General features: G+C 45.7%; 1 protein-coding gene across 1 annotated transcript in view; it reads right to left on the bottom strand.

Annotated features, from left to right (window-relative positions):
* Nucleotides 1-11562, bottom strand: part of LOC121287633 (PDZ domain-containing protein GIPC3-like) — a 74156-nt gene extending 62594 nt beyond the window's left edge. The window contains exon 1 of the mRNA XM_041205566.1: nt 11260-11562. Coding sequence (XP_041061500.1) covers nt 11260-11562 — 303 coding nt within the window. The remainder of the gene's footprint in view (nt 1-11259) is intronic.
* Between the last annotated feature and the right edge of the window lie 4004 nt (nt 11563-15566).

Here is a 15566-nt window from a genome sequence, read left to right as displayed (position 1 = left end):
TTAACGTTTCGAGTCCGAATGACCCTTCAACAGAACTTATTTTTCTAATGGTTTCTCCTGTGTCTCTCATATTTAGTATATGTTACAGTCCCTCAGAAAGTGACAGTTATCCTGAGTTCAATATGCAAGCAGTTTCTTTGACCCATGTGTGAATTTCAGTCCCATGAACATGCTAATGTGAATCTATACAGTTCATTCTTGAATCACTTTTTATCTTTGTTGCTGCAGGGTTTCTAACACACTTTTATTCTGACTCCCTTATCTCTTTATACAAGACTTGAAATGACTTCTGTACCTTTTCATTTTTTGTGTTGCAAGTTCCACTGGGTGTTAAATACGTAGAATACACAAGCTGATAAGTCTGTTAAAATACTGAGCTCAGGAATTTCATGCTGACATATTGTGAGTGACCCTAGAAACTGGAGTAACCGAGAAATTTCAGCCATTTAATCTCACATTTCAGGCAATATTGAGCCTCTCACTGTTTATGTAAATAGGATTCAGCTGTTCCTTGTGTGTTAATACAAAACTATGCTTATTTATATTACAAAAGAGCCCATACAGGGGTAAAACAAAATGAAAATGTGCATTTTTTAAAATATATTTTTCTTTTCCCCCCTATTTCCATTATTTTTAAATGTATTTCCATCCATTGTTTTATCTCTACCTTTTAGCCCATTTCCATCCCTTCCCCCCCCCCCACCCCACCCCCACTAGGGCTATCTGTACCTTGCTTGTCCTGCTTTCTACCCTTAATGTCACCTATTAGCACATTTCTTAGCTAATATCACCACCGTCAACACCCCTTTGTCCTTTTGTCTATGACATCTTTGGCAATCTCTTCTTTGCCTCCACCTATCACTGGCCCTCTATCCAGCTCTACCTGTCCCACCCACTTCAAACAGCTTATACTTCACCCCATTTCTATATTTCTTTAGTTCTGATGAAGAGTCATACGGACTCGAAACGTTAACTGTATTCCTCTCCGCAGATGCTGTCAGACCTGCTGAGATTTTCCAGCTACCTTTGATTTTGTTTCAGATTTCCAGCATCCACAGTATTTTGCTTTTATGAAAATGTGCAGGGATTAGTACAGCTTCATTTTGATCATTTCAATATGTAATTGTCGTTTGCTCAACCAATAGTTAGAAGAGGCCATTATCATCATTATTATTATGTAGTGATGATTCAGTGAAAATTGCTGTGTTTATGACATCGTTTAAAGTTCTAATTTTGCTGTATCTGTATAGTTCCATCCAGCACATTCATTATTCAAACATAACAAATTCTAATAACACACTTCAATATTGGAATATGTAAAAATGTCAACAATTTTATTTAATTGAAATTGATGTCCTTTGCCTGATTTTTAAAAATGTCTTTGTGTTTTGTTCAATATTCCCTTAATGTTGAAAAATGTTTTTGAAAATTATTTTTCATGAAAAATTATAGACTGATAATTATAGGTATATTTTTGAAGATCTAACTACATGAGAGCATAGCGGAGCTATTTCTGACTAACTCCTGTGAATTACAGAAATATTTCTGCACCAACATTTAAGCAGTGACCAAACCTGAAATGGGGGTCTGTTCTCAATGGTGAATGCAGGGCCACGGTTTTATTGTGGGGCTGAATCCTGTCTTGCAAGGGGCCTGGGCAAGCAACAGGCCCACATTGTGAGGACCAGAGGAATTTTAGCACTAGGGCCTTATTTCCATATCCAGCTACCAACACCTGCCCAGACGGAGGAGAAGTCACTGCCTGGTTTATGGGAAGGAGCAAAACTTTGGTAGCAAGAGGCTGCTGTCAGGGTCTCAGTAACTCCCCAGCAGTCAGCTAAGCGGTGGGGTGGGTGGGTGGGTGGGGGGGGGGGTGGGGGTGGTTGGTGGCCAGTCAGGGCCAATCATTATCAGGCAAGAGAAACCCATGGGGCTGGATTTTACTGTCGGCGAGCCGGGGTGGGGCCTGTTCGCTGACATGTAGACTGATGAATGGTGACGTTGGGAGGAACTCCCGACATCACCGCGCCCCATTTAAATTTTCAGGAAGGCGGGGGGGGCAGCAAAATCAGCTGCGCACCCATCGACCTGTCAATGGCCAATTGAGGCCACTGACAGCAATTAAAGTAATTAGTGGACCGGCCAGTCCAACCTTAAGGTTGTCGGACAGGCCAGGAGCCCCGGCTGCTAATAGAAAAAGCATCAAACCTCATCCACCGGCGGGATGAGGTTTCGTGTAGGGTTTTAAAAATTTTGATGAAGTTTTTTTGGAAATTATGAACATGTCCCAACTCATCTGACCTTGTCACATGAGGGGACATGTTGGGGAAATTTTATTTTTCTATTTTGAGCTTTTTCACATTTAGAGCCGATCTCCCTGAGGCTGCACTTAGCCTCAGGGAGATGAGTGCGCTCTTTCAGGTGCGTGTGTGAAACAGCGCACTCTCGATTTTAGGAATCTGCCCCCCCCCACCAACCTGCACAGGGAGCGTATAGCGCTTTCCTGCAAATGTCAGGCTGGGTGGGACTTAATTGGTTCGCCCACCTAAAATGGCGCCGATCGGAAGCGCACCTGTTCGCGTCTGCCCATCAACATCCCCCCCCCCCAAATGGAGGGAAAATTCAGCCCATGGTTTCCTTGTGGGGCCCAGAGGCACTCCTAATCCCTGGTCCTCGTGGAACCTTTAAACAAATTATAAACTTCCCAGTGTGGGCTTCTTCTGACTCAGGATAGGTTTGCTTTGGCTGTCAGGCCTCCTGTTAAAGTAGCAGACAAGGCCTCAAAAGCATCATTAGAATTGGGTCCACAAATGTATAGGCGGTTGGGGGGGTGCGTGGGGGTAGAGAAGAAGGGGGGGATGGGAGGGGTTTGCTGCTGAAGATGGGACGGATATTCTGCAGAGGTTTGTTCTCAATCCCCTGTCAGTCTCACATTTCGAAAAGGCTGCACCTTACAATATTACAGATGCAAATTTTGATGAATGTTCTAAATTAAAATGTTAACCCGTTCTCTGCTCAGATATGGTGCACCTGCTGTGTAGTTCCAGTGTTTCCTGTTCATTTCAAACACTGAGTTATTTTTTTCTAAAATAAAAGGTTCAAGTACTTCATGGGACACAGCAACTTGCATTTATATAGTGCCCCTCAGCTGTAGAGAACTTTAGGAGAAAAGGAATACATTGACTACAGGGCAAATGGAAGGAATAGAGAGGCCAGGGTTGAGAAGGAGGGCAATGGTGAAAACAAAGGTCTTTCAGGAGGTGTTTTGAAAGCAGGGAGAGAGATGACATGGCAAAGGAAACTGGATGAAAAATTCCAGAGAACTACCAATGGCGATAAGTGAAGGGAAGGAAAGGGTGAGGCTAAGTATGGTGTTTTAGGGTAGTTGAGCGCATGCAGCAGAAACATGGGCCAGAATTTTGCGCTTCCCCACCACCCACCCCCACCCCCCCCCCCAGCAGGTTCTGAGGCAGGAGCAGAGCATGAAATTGCACGGGCGGGATTGTCTTCAGGATCCTGCCCACCCTGAGCTAGTAGCGATTTGATGGGCAGGGCCTCAGACGGGAAGTCTGCCTTTGCCCCAGTTAAGGCCCTTAAATGGCCACTTAATGGCAACTTAAGGGCCTTTTCCCACCCAGCCTCAATTTTTATGGCAGCTCGGGGGGGTGGTTGGGGGGATGGGTTGGTGGGGGGGTGGTGGGTTGTGGAGGGGTTGTGAGGGGAACACAAATATAAAGTAAATCTGATCTCAGGCAGTAAGGGTGAGGGTGCCTCCATCAGAAGCCCCCTTCTGACAGGGGGCATCCTCCCCTCAAGGCCCCGTGACCTCTGGGCCTCCCTTCACCACCACCACCACCTCCACCACACCACCCACCACCCCCCCCCAGCCTATTCCCCAAGACCCTAATCACTGCCCCTGTCATGACCCCCCCAAGCCCTGGGACCCTGGCCACTTACCTGTCCTCCATTTCGTGGGACTGAGCACCAGGCAGCTCCCTGCAGTGCCTCTTCTGGCCACTGCAGCGCTGTGCCTGGAGGGACCGGAGAGCAGCTGGACAGTCAGATTGGCCGGACTCCCTCCCGAGTGAGGGGCAGAAGTCCCGCTTTATGCCAATCAATAGTTGTTAAGAGTGTAATATTGCAGCCGAGCCCCGACCTTCCTGAAAATTCAGCCCACGCAGAAGGAGATCAGTAAGATAGGATGCAACAAGATGGATCAGAGACACTGCAAATAACAATGAGAAAATAGAAATGAACATGCACAGCAGGGACAGAGTGCACGCGTGGGCTACAAAGCCTGAATGGCAAGCCACTGAATATTAGTGAGGATAGGAGTTTTTTTTATTCATTCGTGAGATGAGTTGCCAGCCAGGACAGCAGTCATTACCCATCTCTAGTTGCATCCTAGTGCAGGGGTCAACCACATCGCTGTGGGTCAGGAGTCGTATATAGGCCAGGTAGGATGGCGAATTTCCTTCCCTAAAGGGCATTAGTGAACTAGAAGGGTTTTTACAACAATCAACACCTTTAGACTTTTAGGGGAGAATTTTCTCCCATCAGGGAGGCTGATTGCTGCCTACCACCATTTCACATGAGCCCAGAAAACACCCTATGCAGGCAGGGAAGGAGGCATACCCCAGGGAGCACACTTCACCTGTCTACCAACCAATCTCAAGGTTGGATGGCAATTCTGTTAATTATTTTTAATTAGCTTTTAAATGACTGTCAACTCATCAACCAGATTTTTAACAAATTCAAATTCCATCTGCCATGGTGGGATTCGAACCCAGATCTCCAGTGTATTACGCTGGATCTTTGGATCACCAGCCCAGTGACAAAGCACTATGCCATCACCTCCCCTGAGTAATGAGGCTTTGAAACATGAGGCTGCAGTATTTTGTCTGAGTTAAAGGGGATGGAGGGAAGGTGATGCAGGTGGGTTAGCTGGAGGTAATGAAAGCGTTGGAGAAATCAAATTATAAGGTGATGAAGGCCTGGACGACATTTTTGGCATAAGAAGGAGGGAGATGGGGTTCCAAATAGCTAACAAAAAGCAGCTTTAAGTGGAATTAAGGTTGGTGGGGGGGTGGGGAGTGGGGGGTGGGAGGTCAGACAGGCCCCCCCCATAATTTCACAATTCCTGACTCAACATGAGACAGTATGTGGTGCGTCAGAGCAGAGGTGCTTACATAAACCAAAGAAGACAGCCTCGGGTTTGTTGACATGGAGCTGAAGGAAGTATGACTTATCTCAGATTTGATATTAGACTTAATAGTTTCTCTGAAGATGGGGTTGGAGGATTCCATTGCGAGCAGGGGTTCAGTATGGAACAATCTGGAGTTTTTTTATATTAACTGTGCTGCTCAGGGAGTATTTATGTTGTATATTTCCTTAACAGATTGAATTCATGAGGTAGAGCACATGATAGCCCTTGGGAAGAACAAGATTGATAAAATTGTCTTTTTTTTTATACTTTCTGAAACATTTTCTCACTTTTTTGCTCTCAGCGTTATTACCTGTGACTCTGTAGATGTCTATCTCTGCACATCTCTATCGCTCTTTCTTTTCTTTCCTGCCTTCATTTTTCCTTCTCAGTTTCACTCTCTTTAGTCACTATTATTCTTTCATTTAGTTTAATATTAATATATTTTTATGTGAATGGCTCTGGCCTTCTGTTGTCAGTCCCTGTGTCACACTTGATGCAAATGAAAGCTAATCAGAATAGGCACATGTGAATATTGGCCTGGAATTTCCTTAAAAATAAGCAGTAATTAGGCTTACGTACGCCATTGCTAGCATACAGGAAATAATTTGCTAGTGGCCTGTAGCAGTGTGATTTATTGCTGTTAGATCAGTTCCTTTAAACTTCCATCCAGAGTACGCATAAAATATTTATCATCACTTTCAGCAACAGCAGTTGGGCTGAAGGTGTTGCACCTGTGGAAAGCTTGCTCGTCACACACTTGGAATAACAATGTTAGCTTTATCCAATATTGTTGTTTGATCTTGTATGCTCTGAAAGCAGATCATGCTTCCTCTATTTCATCAAGAAGGTATTGTGCTTTTATCTCTAAAGTTTGATAACTCCATCTGTTATCTTCCTTTTCTAAGGTGCTCTCCTGTGGCCTTTTATGACGGGGAGAATCGAAAAACTGTTTCCTCTTCTTTAAGATCTCTTTTATTAATGGAAACAGCAATAACCTAACAAGTGAGGCAGCAAATATGGCGTTTTCAACTGTTTGCTGGTTATAACAGGAGAGATAAAGGAGAAGTCCCATGCATCAAATATCCATGTATCAAATGGCTTAGAAACTGATGCACTTGGCACTATTCACATTGCGAAGGCCCCAGTACAACAGGCAGGAAGTGGGTACATATTTCCTTCTGGAAGAACTCCTAACAACATTCCCCACCTCCATATTGGGTAAGAGATTGGGTTGAATTTTGCCGTCAGTGAGCAAGAGGCAGGGCCCACTCGCCGACACACAAAATGACGCAGGATGACATTGGGCGGAACCCCCGACATCATCCCGCCCCATTTAAATATTCAGGAAGGCGGGGTCTCAGCAAAGTCAGCTGCGGGCCCGCTGACCTATCAATGGCCAATTGACTCCATTGACAGGATCATTAAAACAATTAAAGGACCTGCCCGTCCACCCTTAATGTTAGTAGGTCGGCCAAGAGCCCCAGCGGGGAATAGAGAAAACATGAAACCTTATCCACTGGCGGGATGAGACTTCATGTAGGGTTTAAAAAAGTGTAATAAAGTTTTAGTGAAATTTATGGACATGTCCCATCTCGTGTGACATTGTCAGATGAGGGGGACATGTTAAGGATTTTTTTTTCTATTTTTAATGTTTGTACAGCTTTCAGCGATCTCCCTGAGGCAGCACTTAGCCTCGGGCAGGTGTGCGCATGTGTGAAAGAGCGCACTCTCGCTTTTGGGGAATCCTCCCCCACCCACACAGCGAGCGCATAGCGCTTCCGGCCGGGAGTCACGCTGGGCGGGCCCTAATTGGCCCGCCCACATAAAATGGCAGCGGGGCCCGTTTCTCCGGCGGGGATCAGCTCCCCGCCCACCGGAGATTGGGTCAGGCCTGACAGGCAGAAAATTCTGCCCATTTTCTTTAACCCTTCGTCAAGTAGGCACTAGACCCATGAGCGCTGACGCACTTCTGGCATTTCACCCACATGGGCCTGAACTTTATCCTTGGCGGGTACACGCAACCGGTGGGCCCGGGAACAGCCGGGAAAAGGACCACCCACCGCTATCTGCCCCCCACCCCACCCCGGCCAATTAACAGCCAGTGTGGAATCCACGCTGAAAGACTCAGCGCTGCCGGGGGTGGGGGCGGGTAGAGGGTGAAGGTGGGCGATGACATCACTGTAGGCATGGCAGAGCGCTGCGAGAGGGCCCCCCCTGAAGACAGACAGCTGCCTCAGGGAGCCGCGGACCTGCAAATAACGAAACAAAGCTACAAAAAGCTGCAAAAAAAAAAAATCCACGAATCGCAATCAAGCCCCGGAAAGCATACCCTCATAAAAATGCTGGCCCACTGATATTTATTTTTATGTTGTTTCATAATGGAGATTTCATCCTGTCCTTGGATGAGGTTTGATGACAAGTGTAAAGGCCCCCTGGCCGATCGGCCCATCCGCCAACTGTGAGGTTGGACGGGCCACAAAAAAATCGCAGACAACTGGGCCGTTAATGGGCTCCAAATACCCACTTCGTTGTCAAGCGGGTGCGCTTCTGACTTTTGAGTGCGAGCGTCGAGAGAAATATCGCGCCATTGCGCAATGACCTCAGGACACTCACCCGATGTCATCTTGTGCAACTTTACACCCGATCAGATTGGGCACCCGTCCGTAAAATTCTAGTTATTTGTGGTTATTCCTTACACATGACATGATACAGCGACTTTAGACTGGTTATTCCAACAAAGAGGGCCTCATGACCAAGCCCAGTTCTGTTCCAGTCGCATTTACCCACACTATTTCCAAATCCCCTTTCCTCCATCCACTATCCAATCGAGTCTTGAATTCTTTTTTAAATTATTCGTTCACGGGATGCCCATGAATCACAATCAAGCCCCGGAAAGCATAACCCCATAAAAGTGCTGCCCACAGATATTTATTTTTATGCTGTTTCAGCTTTTATTGCCCATCTCTCATTGCCCAGGTTCAGAAGGCATTTAAGAGCCAACCACATTTGCTGTGAGTCTGGAGTTACCAGGTAAGGACAGTAGATTTCCTTCTCCTAAAGGGCATTAGTGAACCAGATCAGATGAGTTTTTACCACAGTCAGCAAGGGTTTCACAGTCATCATCAGACCTTTAATTCCTGATTCTTATGGAATTCAAATTTCACTGCCTGCTGTGGTGGGATTCAACCCAGGTCACCAGAGCAGTACCCTGGATTTCTAGAATATTAGCCCAGTGACAAAACCTCCCATTAACCCTAGGTGTGAATTTAACAACCTCCCAACTCAGTGTGTGAAGAAGTTTCTCCTGCTTTCAGTTCTCACTCACTGTTGTCCAAGGCATTAGCTACTTGTTAAGCTACTTGTGGCGAATTGCATTTCAAATTAGTAAAATGAAAATGAGCAATAAATGCTGTTGTTAGGAAAGTGATCTCAATATTCATATTCGCAAGATATATGCATGTGTACTTTAAGCTTTTTGTGCGTTTGTTGGTGAAATGGTAAAACAAAAAGCAGAGCATGCAAGTTTTTTTAATTGTGGTGAATGATTTATCCCTTCATTGCTGAAGGTGCTCGATGTTTGCTCAGTGAATATACACTTGTCAAGTATGTGTGAGTAGATGTAAGTGTTTTCTACTTAAATTAGTGCTTGTGGCTAAAGTAGTGGGTGTACCACGTGGACTGCAGCAGTTCAAGAAGGCAGCTCATCACCACCTTCTCAAGGGCAGCTGGGAAGGGCAATAAATGCTGGTCCAGCCAGCAAAGCCCACATCCCATGAATGAATTAAAAAGTAGCGTCGGCATGGCCATACTTAAGGCTAGTCAGCGATTTTGTTGGACAACACTTAAATCTCTTTTAATCTTATACCTCTGATCCTTGTTCTTGACCCCTCAGCTACTGGAAACAGTCTATCCTGATCCATCTTTTCATTATCTTAACCACTGGTATCCTATTGCTCTGTAATTTGTGTTATTGTAATGAAAAAACACCCAATTTTTTAAATCTTTCTTCATATTTGTGTTCCCTTATACCTGGCAGCATTGCAGTGAACATACCTTGTACTCTCTCTAAAACTTCAATATCCTTCCTGCAGTGTGGAGCCCATTATTGCCCACAGTACTCTGACTGAAATGTTGTTTAAGTTTTATAAAGGCTCATAATCATGTTTTGGCTTTTATATTCTATACCACATGAGGTGAAACCCAGAATTTCATTTTTTTCTACAAACATTTTAACCCAAGTTACCACCTTTAACATTTTGTGAACCTATAGCCCGCAGTCTCTCAACTCGTTCACAGTGCTGAACTGACTTCCATTCAGAGTATAATTATTGCTGTTTTTTTTCAAACCAAAATGGATCATTATTGACATTGAATTCCTTCAGTCACTTTTGAGCCAAGGGCATCTTATCAATAATTATCTACACCTCCAGTATTTGGATCATCTGCAAATGATGGAAGAGAAACTAGAGAAAGACAGAGGTTGGGGTTTGGAGGAGGGAGGAGTCGATGGGAATTTTGGCTTGGTTGGCAAGGGAAAGAGTTGGCAGGGAGGGCTGGTGGCATTGACTGTAGACGCATTGAAACAGATGGTGTCCATGCTGGTGACAAAGAAATCCATGAGCTCCTCACACTTGCTGGAGATAAAGGTAAGGGGACAAAAGAGAGGAATTTAAGGCTGTTGTTAATAGGGGAGAAAAAAACCTGGGATCTCCAGAACAACGGTAGTATATGAGCAGTTTCGGCAAAGGGGAGGGAGGCCTGATAGCACTTGATCTGTACCAGCTGGATTCTGATGATGGATGCGCAAGCTATATGGATAAATAGTGAAGCGACATTTGGTGATGAGTCGTAATGCAACACTCATGCAACTGGTGGCCTCAACTGAACATTATTCAGTCTGGACTTTGATTGATAACTGAATAAGTGATATGTTCTCTATCACACAAGCATAGAGATTACTATTGCCAATATTAGTGGATTATCACATAATGGCCTAGAATTTCAGACATACAGTGCCGTTTTTGGCTGTTAAATGTCTCTAATACGACAGCCAGGAAGTGCACCTCCATTATGAACTAGAAGTGCACTGTCCACCGTATTGGTAAAGGCTAAAATAGCGTTGATCAGTGCCCACACTTGAAGCGGATTTACACATGAAAATAAGGGCCTAATGCCTGTTTTAGGTGCTCACTCCATAATTATTTATCCTGAATCACCTGACACCAGCTACGTGCACTCAGGAAAATCAGGCCTCAACAAACAAGATAAGTTTTACAAAATGCCTACATGAATATGGAATCGGAGGAGCAGAAATGCACCTCCCAGCACCATATTAAAAGAACGTGAGTCACCTAGCTGTCAAAATTGCCCCACCACCCTTCATAACTGATTCCCCCCACAGCCACCCCTCATTCTCCTCACGCTGCTTGTGAGGGCCTTACAGTAGCTCAAGTTTCAAGCAGGCTTTGTGAGCAAGAGGCAGCTTTTCCCACTCCATGGAAATAAGGCCTGCAAAGCTTAATATTAGGCCAACCAGAGCCTCACCATACAGGCACGGGGATCATAAATCGGATACCTCCTCTACCAGCCCGCACCCCCAAAATAGGAATTTCAATGGCCAACATGCTCATCCTGCATTTCTCTGTCACATTCTATCAGTCTATTTACTTTTATCTGTGGCAACTCCTCCACTGAAACCATGGAGAGAAAAACACTATACATCTAATGCCACCAGCAGTATTCCAGGCAAGCTATCATCAAATTTAAAATTACAAATGCCTTAACAACTTCAAAATCTATGTGAAACATTCATAAAATATCTACTATAACATCTGCTACTTGGTCTAAGTTCTGAAATCTATCTAGCACACAATTACCAGCCCCCAGAGAGAATCCCTTATTAAAACCCTTTGGTTCTGCGTTGAATAGTGCACAAAAAGGAGCTTCTTTTTATTTCTGACAGGCAAATTATTTTGGTGCTGAAGCAAAAACATTAAACCACAGCTGATAAAGAGTACCAGAAAATGCTAGCTTGCTCTCCCTACCATACGCACCTCTGTGGGTGAGATCTCAAAGACCTCTGCGATTTTGGTATACAGTTCCTTAACATTGGTGAAGCCTTCAATCCTGCCGGTAGGGCTGCCATGAGCCAGCTGTGTGTGAAATATCAGTCTGGGCCTAATCCGTGGAGCAGGAGAGGGAGGTGGAGGAAGAGGAACCCCAGAGTCTGCAGTACCCTGCCTCTGTCCTTGCACAGTGGGACTCATTTGATTTTCATCAGTAACACCGTTCTCCATCAATCTGTTCTCTTCCGACTTTGTTGCCTTTTTACATTTTCTCCTAGACCCACGCAGCATCTTGGTCTGGAAAGTAGAATTACCTGCATCTGAATTAAAGATGACTTTGCCACACATTGGGAGCTGACATGAGTAATATGAGACCTCCGAGCACAAAACCTTATACATATCTTGCTAAGTAATCTCATTACTAAGTAATCTCATTAATGTGAAAAGAGATGCAACAGTATCCCTTCGTTAGAATGCCAACCACAATGCTAACTGTCAAAAGACCAATTCTAAGTGTTTGAGTGAGTTTTGCAAAAAAGTGTGACTCAATATGGATTCAGAAGCAACACCTGAATTAATGCATTGATCTGCGAAGGCAATTTCTAATATGATACAACTATTTGCCACAGGATTTTTAATGAGCCGCCTTTTAAAGAATCTCATTTATCGGACTGTCTTATGTGGCAGCTTCCATGCTTGTGCGTGTAGACAGTTTTGTTAAAATGACAGGGGTAAAAGGGCTCAGAGGTGGTTGATCTAATCAGGATCGACTATTTTGTGATGCTTGGCTTTCAAAGGAGAAAATAAGTGTTGCAGGAAACACTTTCAATTTAATATTTCCCATTGAATGGGCCCCGCAGCCATTTTGTTTTTAATTTTGAGGAGCAAGGCCTTCTGAATTTTTTTTTTTACATGTTGAGATTAAGTTGCCTGACATGTTATTGCCCAAGTTTAACTTTGTTTCGTAGCTTCAAGAAGGCTGCTTCAAAACAAAACCCACATCCAAGGAGGTTTTCAGTGAGCGGCTAATAACTCATCTGCTGCATTAGGAAATAGGCCCCAGCTATATTCACCAAGCCTCATTGTAAATGCTCGAGGCCCATTTCACTTTGAATGTGAAAGAGGTGGGAAGGAGATGGTTATCAGCCTATATATACTCAGATGGCCCACCAGGAAGGAAAGCAAGAGGGAAGGAAGGAATTCCAGGAGGTTCTTGCAGGAGGGAGAATCCAGGGAAATTAAGACCACAACATCTTGTGATTCTGCAGAGGAACATTCCTGCTCCTTATGGAACAGAAACAAAAATACCTGGAAAATCTCAGCAAGTCTGGCAGCATCTGCGGGGAGGAGCACAGTTAACATTTTGAGACCGATTGACCCTTCAGCAGAACTAAATAAAAATAGAAGAGAGATTAAATATAAGCTGGTTTAAAGGGTGGGTGGGACAAGTAGAGCTGGATAGAAGGCCAGTGATAGGTGGAGATAACCAAAAGATGTCACAGACAAAAGGACAAAGAGGTGTTGAAGGTGGTGATATTATCAAAGGAATGTGCTAATTAAGGGTAGAAAGCAGGATGAGCAAGGTACAGATAGCCCTAGTGGGGGTGGGGTGGGGTGAAGGAATCAAAAAAGGCTAAAAGGTAGAGATAAAACAATGGATGGAAATACATTTATAAATAATGGAAATAGGTGCGAAAAGAAAAATCTGTATAAATTATTGGGAAAAAAAGGAGGGGATCGGAAAGGGATGGAGGAGAGAGTTCATGATCTAAAATTGTTGAACTCAATATTCAGTCCAGAAGGCTGTAAAGTGCCTAGTCGGAAGATGAGGTGCTGTTCCTCCAGTTTGCATTGAGCTTCACTGGAACAATGCAGCAGGCCAAGGACGGACATGTGGGCATGAGAGCAGGGTGGAGTGTTGAAATGGCAAGCGACAGGGAGGTCTGGGTCATGCTTGCGGACAGACCGAAGGTGTTCTGCAAAGCGGTCACTCAATCTGCGTTTGGTCTCTCCAATGTAGAGGAAACCGCATTGGGAGCAGCGAATGCAGTAGACTAAATTGAGGGAAGTACAAGTGAAATGCTGCTTCACTTGAAAGAAGTGTTTGGGCCCTTGGATGGTGAGGAGAGGGGTAGTAAAGGGGCAGGAGTTGCACCTTCTGTTGTTGCATGGGAAGGTGCCGTGGGAGGGGGTTGAGGTGTAGGGGGTGATGGAGGAGTGGACCAGGGTGTCCCAGAGGGAACAATCCCTGCGGAATGCTGCCAGGGGCGGGTGAAAGGAAGATGTGTTTGGTGGTGGCATCATGCTGGAGTTGGCGGAAATGGTGGAGGATGATCCTTTGAATGCGGAGGCTGGTGGGGTGATAAGTGAGGACAAGGGGGACCCTATCATGTTTACAGGAGGAAAAGAAAGTGTGAGGGTGGATGCGCGGGAGATGGGCCAGACATGGTTGAGGGCCCTGTCAACTACCGTGGGTGGAAAACCTCGGTTAAGGAAGAAGGAAGACATGTCAGAGGAACTGTTTTTGAAAGTGGCATCATCGGAACAGGTGCGACGGAGGCGAAGGAACTGAGAGAATGGGATGGAGTCCTTACAGGAAGCAGGGTGTGAGGAGCTGTAGTCGAGGTAGCCGTGGGAGTCGGCAGGCTTGTAATGAATATTGGTGGACAGTCTATCACCAGAAATTGAGACAGAGAGGTCAAGGAAGGGAAGGGAAGTGTCAGAGATGGACCATGTGAAAATGATGGAGGGGTGGAAATTGGAAGCAAAATTAATAAATTTTTCCAGGTCCAGATGAGAGCATGGAGCGGCACCAAAGTAATCATCGATGTATCGGAGAAAGAGTTGTGGGAGGGGGCCGGAGTAGGACTGGAACAAGGAATGTTCCACATACCCCATAAAGAGACAGGCATAGCTGGGGCCCATGCGGGTACCCATAGCCACACCTTTTATTTGGAGGATGTGAGAGGAGTTTAAGGAGAAATTGTTCAGTGTGAGAACAAGTTCAGCCAGACGGAGGAGAATAGTGGTGGATGGGGATTGTTCAGGCCTCTGTTCGAGGAAGAAGCTAAGGGCCCTCAGACCATCCTGGTGGGGGATGGAGGTGTAGAGGGATTGGATGTCCATGGTGAAGAGGAGGCAATTGGGGCCAGGGAACTGGAAATTGTTGATATGATGTAGGATGTCAGAGGAATCACGGATGTAGGTGGGAAGGGACTGGACAAGGGGAGAGAGAATGGAGTCAAGATAGCAAGAAATGAGTTCCATGGGACAGGAACAGGCTGACACAATCGGTCTGCCGGGACAGTTCTGTTTGTGGATTTTGGGTAGGAGGTAGAAGCGGGCCGTCTGAGGTTGGGGAACTATCAGGTTGGAAGCTGTGGGAGGGAGATCTCCAGAGGAGATGAGGTCAGTAACAGTCCTGGAAACAATGGCTTGATGTTCAGTGGTGGGGTCATGGTCCAGGGAGAGGTAGGAGGAAGCGTCTGCGAGTTGACGCTCAGCCTCTGCGAGGTAGAGGTCAGTGCGCCAGACAACAACAGCACCACCTTTGTCAGCGGTTTTGATGACAATGTCAGGGTTGGACCTGAGAGAACGGAGTGCAGCAAGTTCAGAGAGAGACAGGTTAGAATGGGTGAGAGGAGCAGAGAAATTGAGACAACTAATCTCACGCCGACAGTTCGCAATGAAAAGATCAAGAGAAGGTAAGAATCCAGAGGGAGGGGTCCAGGTGGAGGGAGAATATTGGAGGTGGGTGAAAGGATCCATTGAACGGGGAGAGGACTCCTGCCCAAAGAAGTGAGCACGGAGACGAAGGCGGCGGAAGAAGAGTTCAGTATCATGCCGAGCCCGAAATTCATTGAGATAAGGGCGTAGGGGTTTGAAACTAAGTCCTTTGCTGAGCACTGAATGTTCAGCATCGGAGAGGGGAAGGTCAGGGGGTATAGTGAATACACGGCTGGGGCTGGGATTGGAAGATGGGGTGGGGACGGAGGGACAGGCAGGGGTGGAGGGTCCTGGATAGGTGTTGGTGTCGATGAGTTGTTGCAGCTTGCGTTCCTTAGCACTTGAGAGAAAGAGACAAAGTTTCTTGTTGAGGCGTCGGATGAGACAAAGAATAAAATGAAACTGGGGGCATGCGCAGCTTCGAAAAAGGGTACGGCGGTGCTGCTGGAGGGAGAGGTCGAGTGTGTTCATATGGCGGCGCATGGCACTGAGTGTGGATTTGAGAATGTGACGGGAACAGCAGTCCGAGAAACGTTTTATGTCCCGGAGATACCTGTAATCCTGGGTGG

The sequence above is a fragment of the Carcharodon carcharias genome, chromosome 14 (genome assembly GCF_017639515.1).
Source record: "Carcharodon carcharias isolate sCarCar2 chromosome 14, sCarCar2.pri, whole genome shotgun sequence".
Taxonomy (NCBI): domain Eukaryota; kingdom Metazoa; phylum Chordata; class Chondrichthyes; order Lamniformes; family Lamnidae; genus Carcharodon; species Carcharodon carcharias.
The sequence above is the reverse complement of the archived record's forward strand: the minus strand, read 5'-3'. Positions and strand labels throughout refer to the sequence as shown.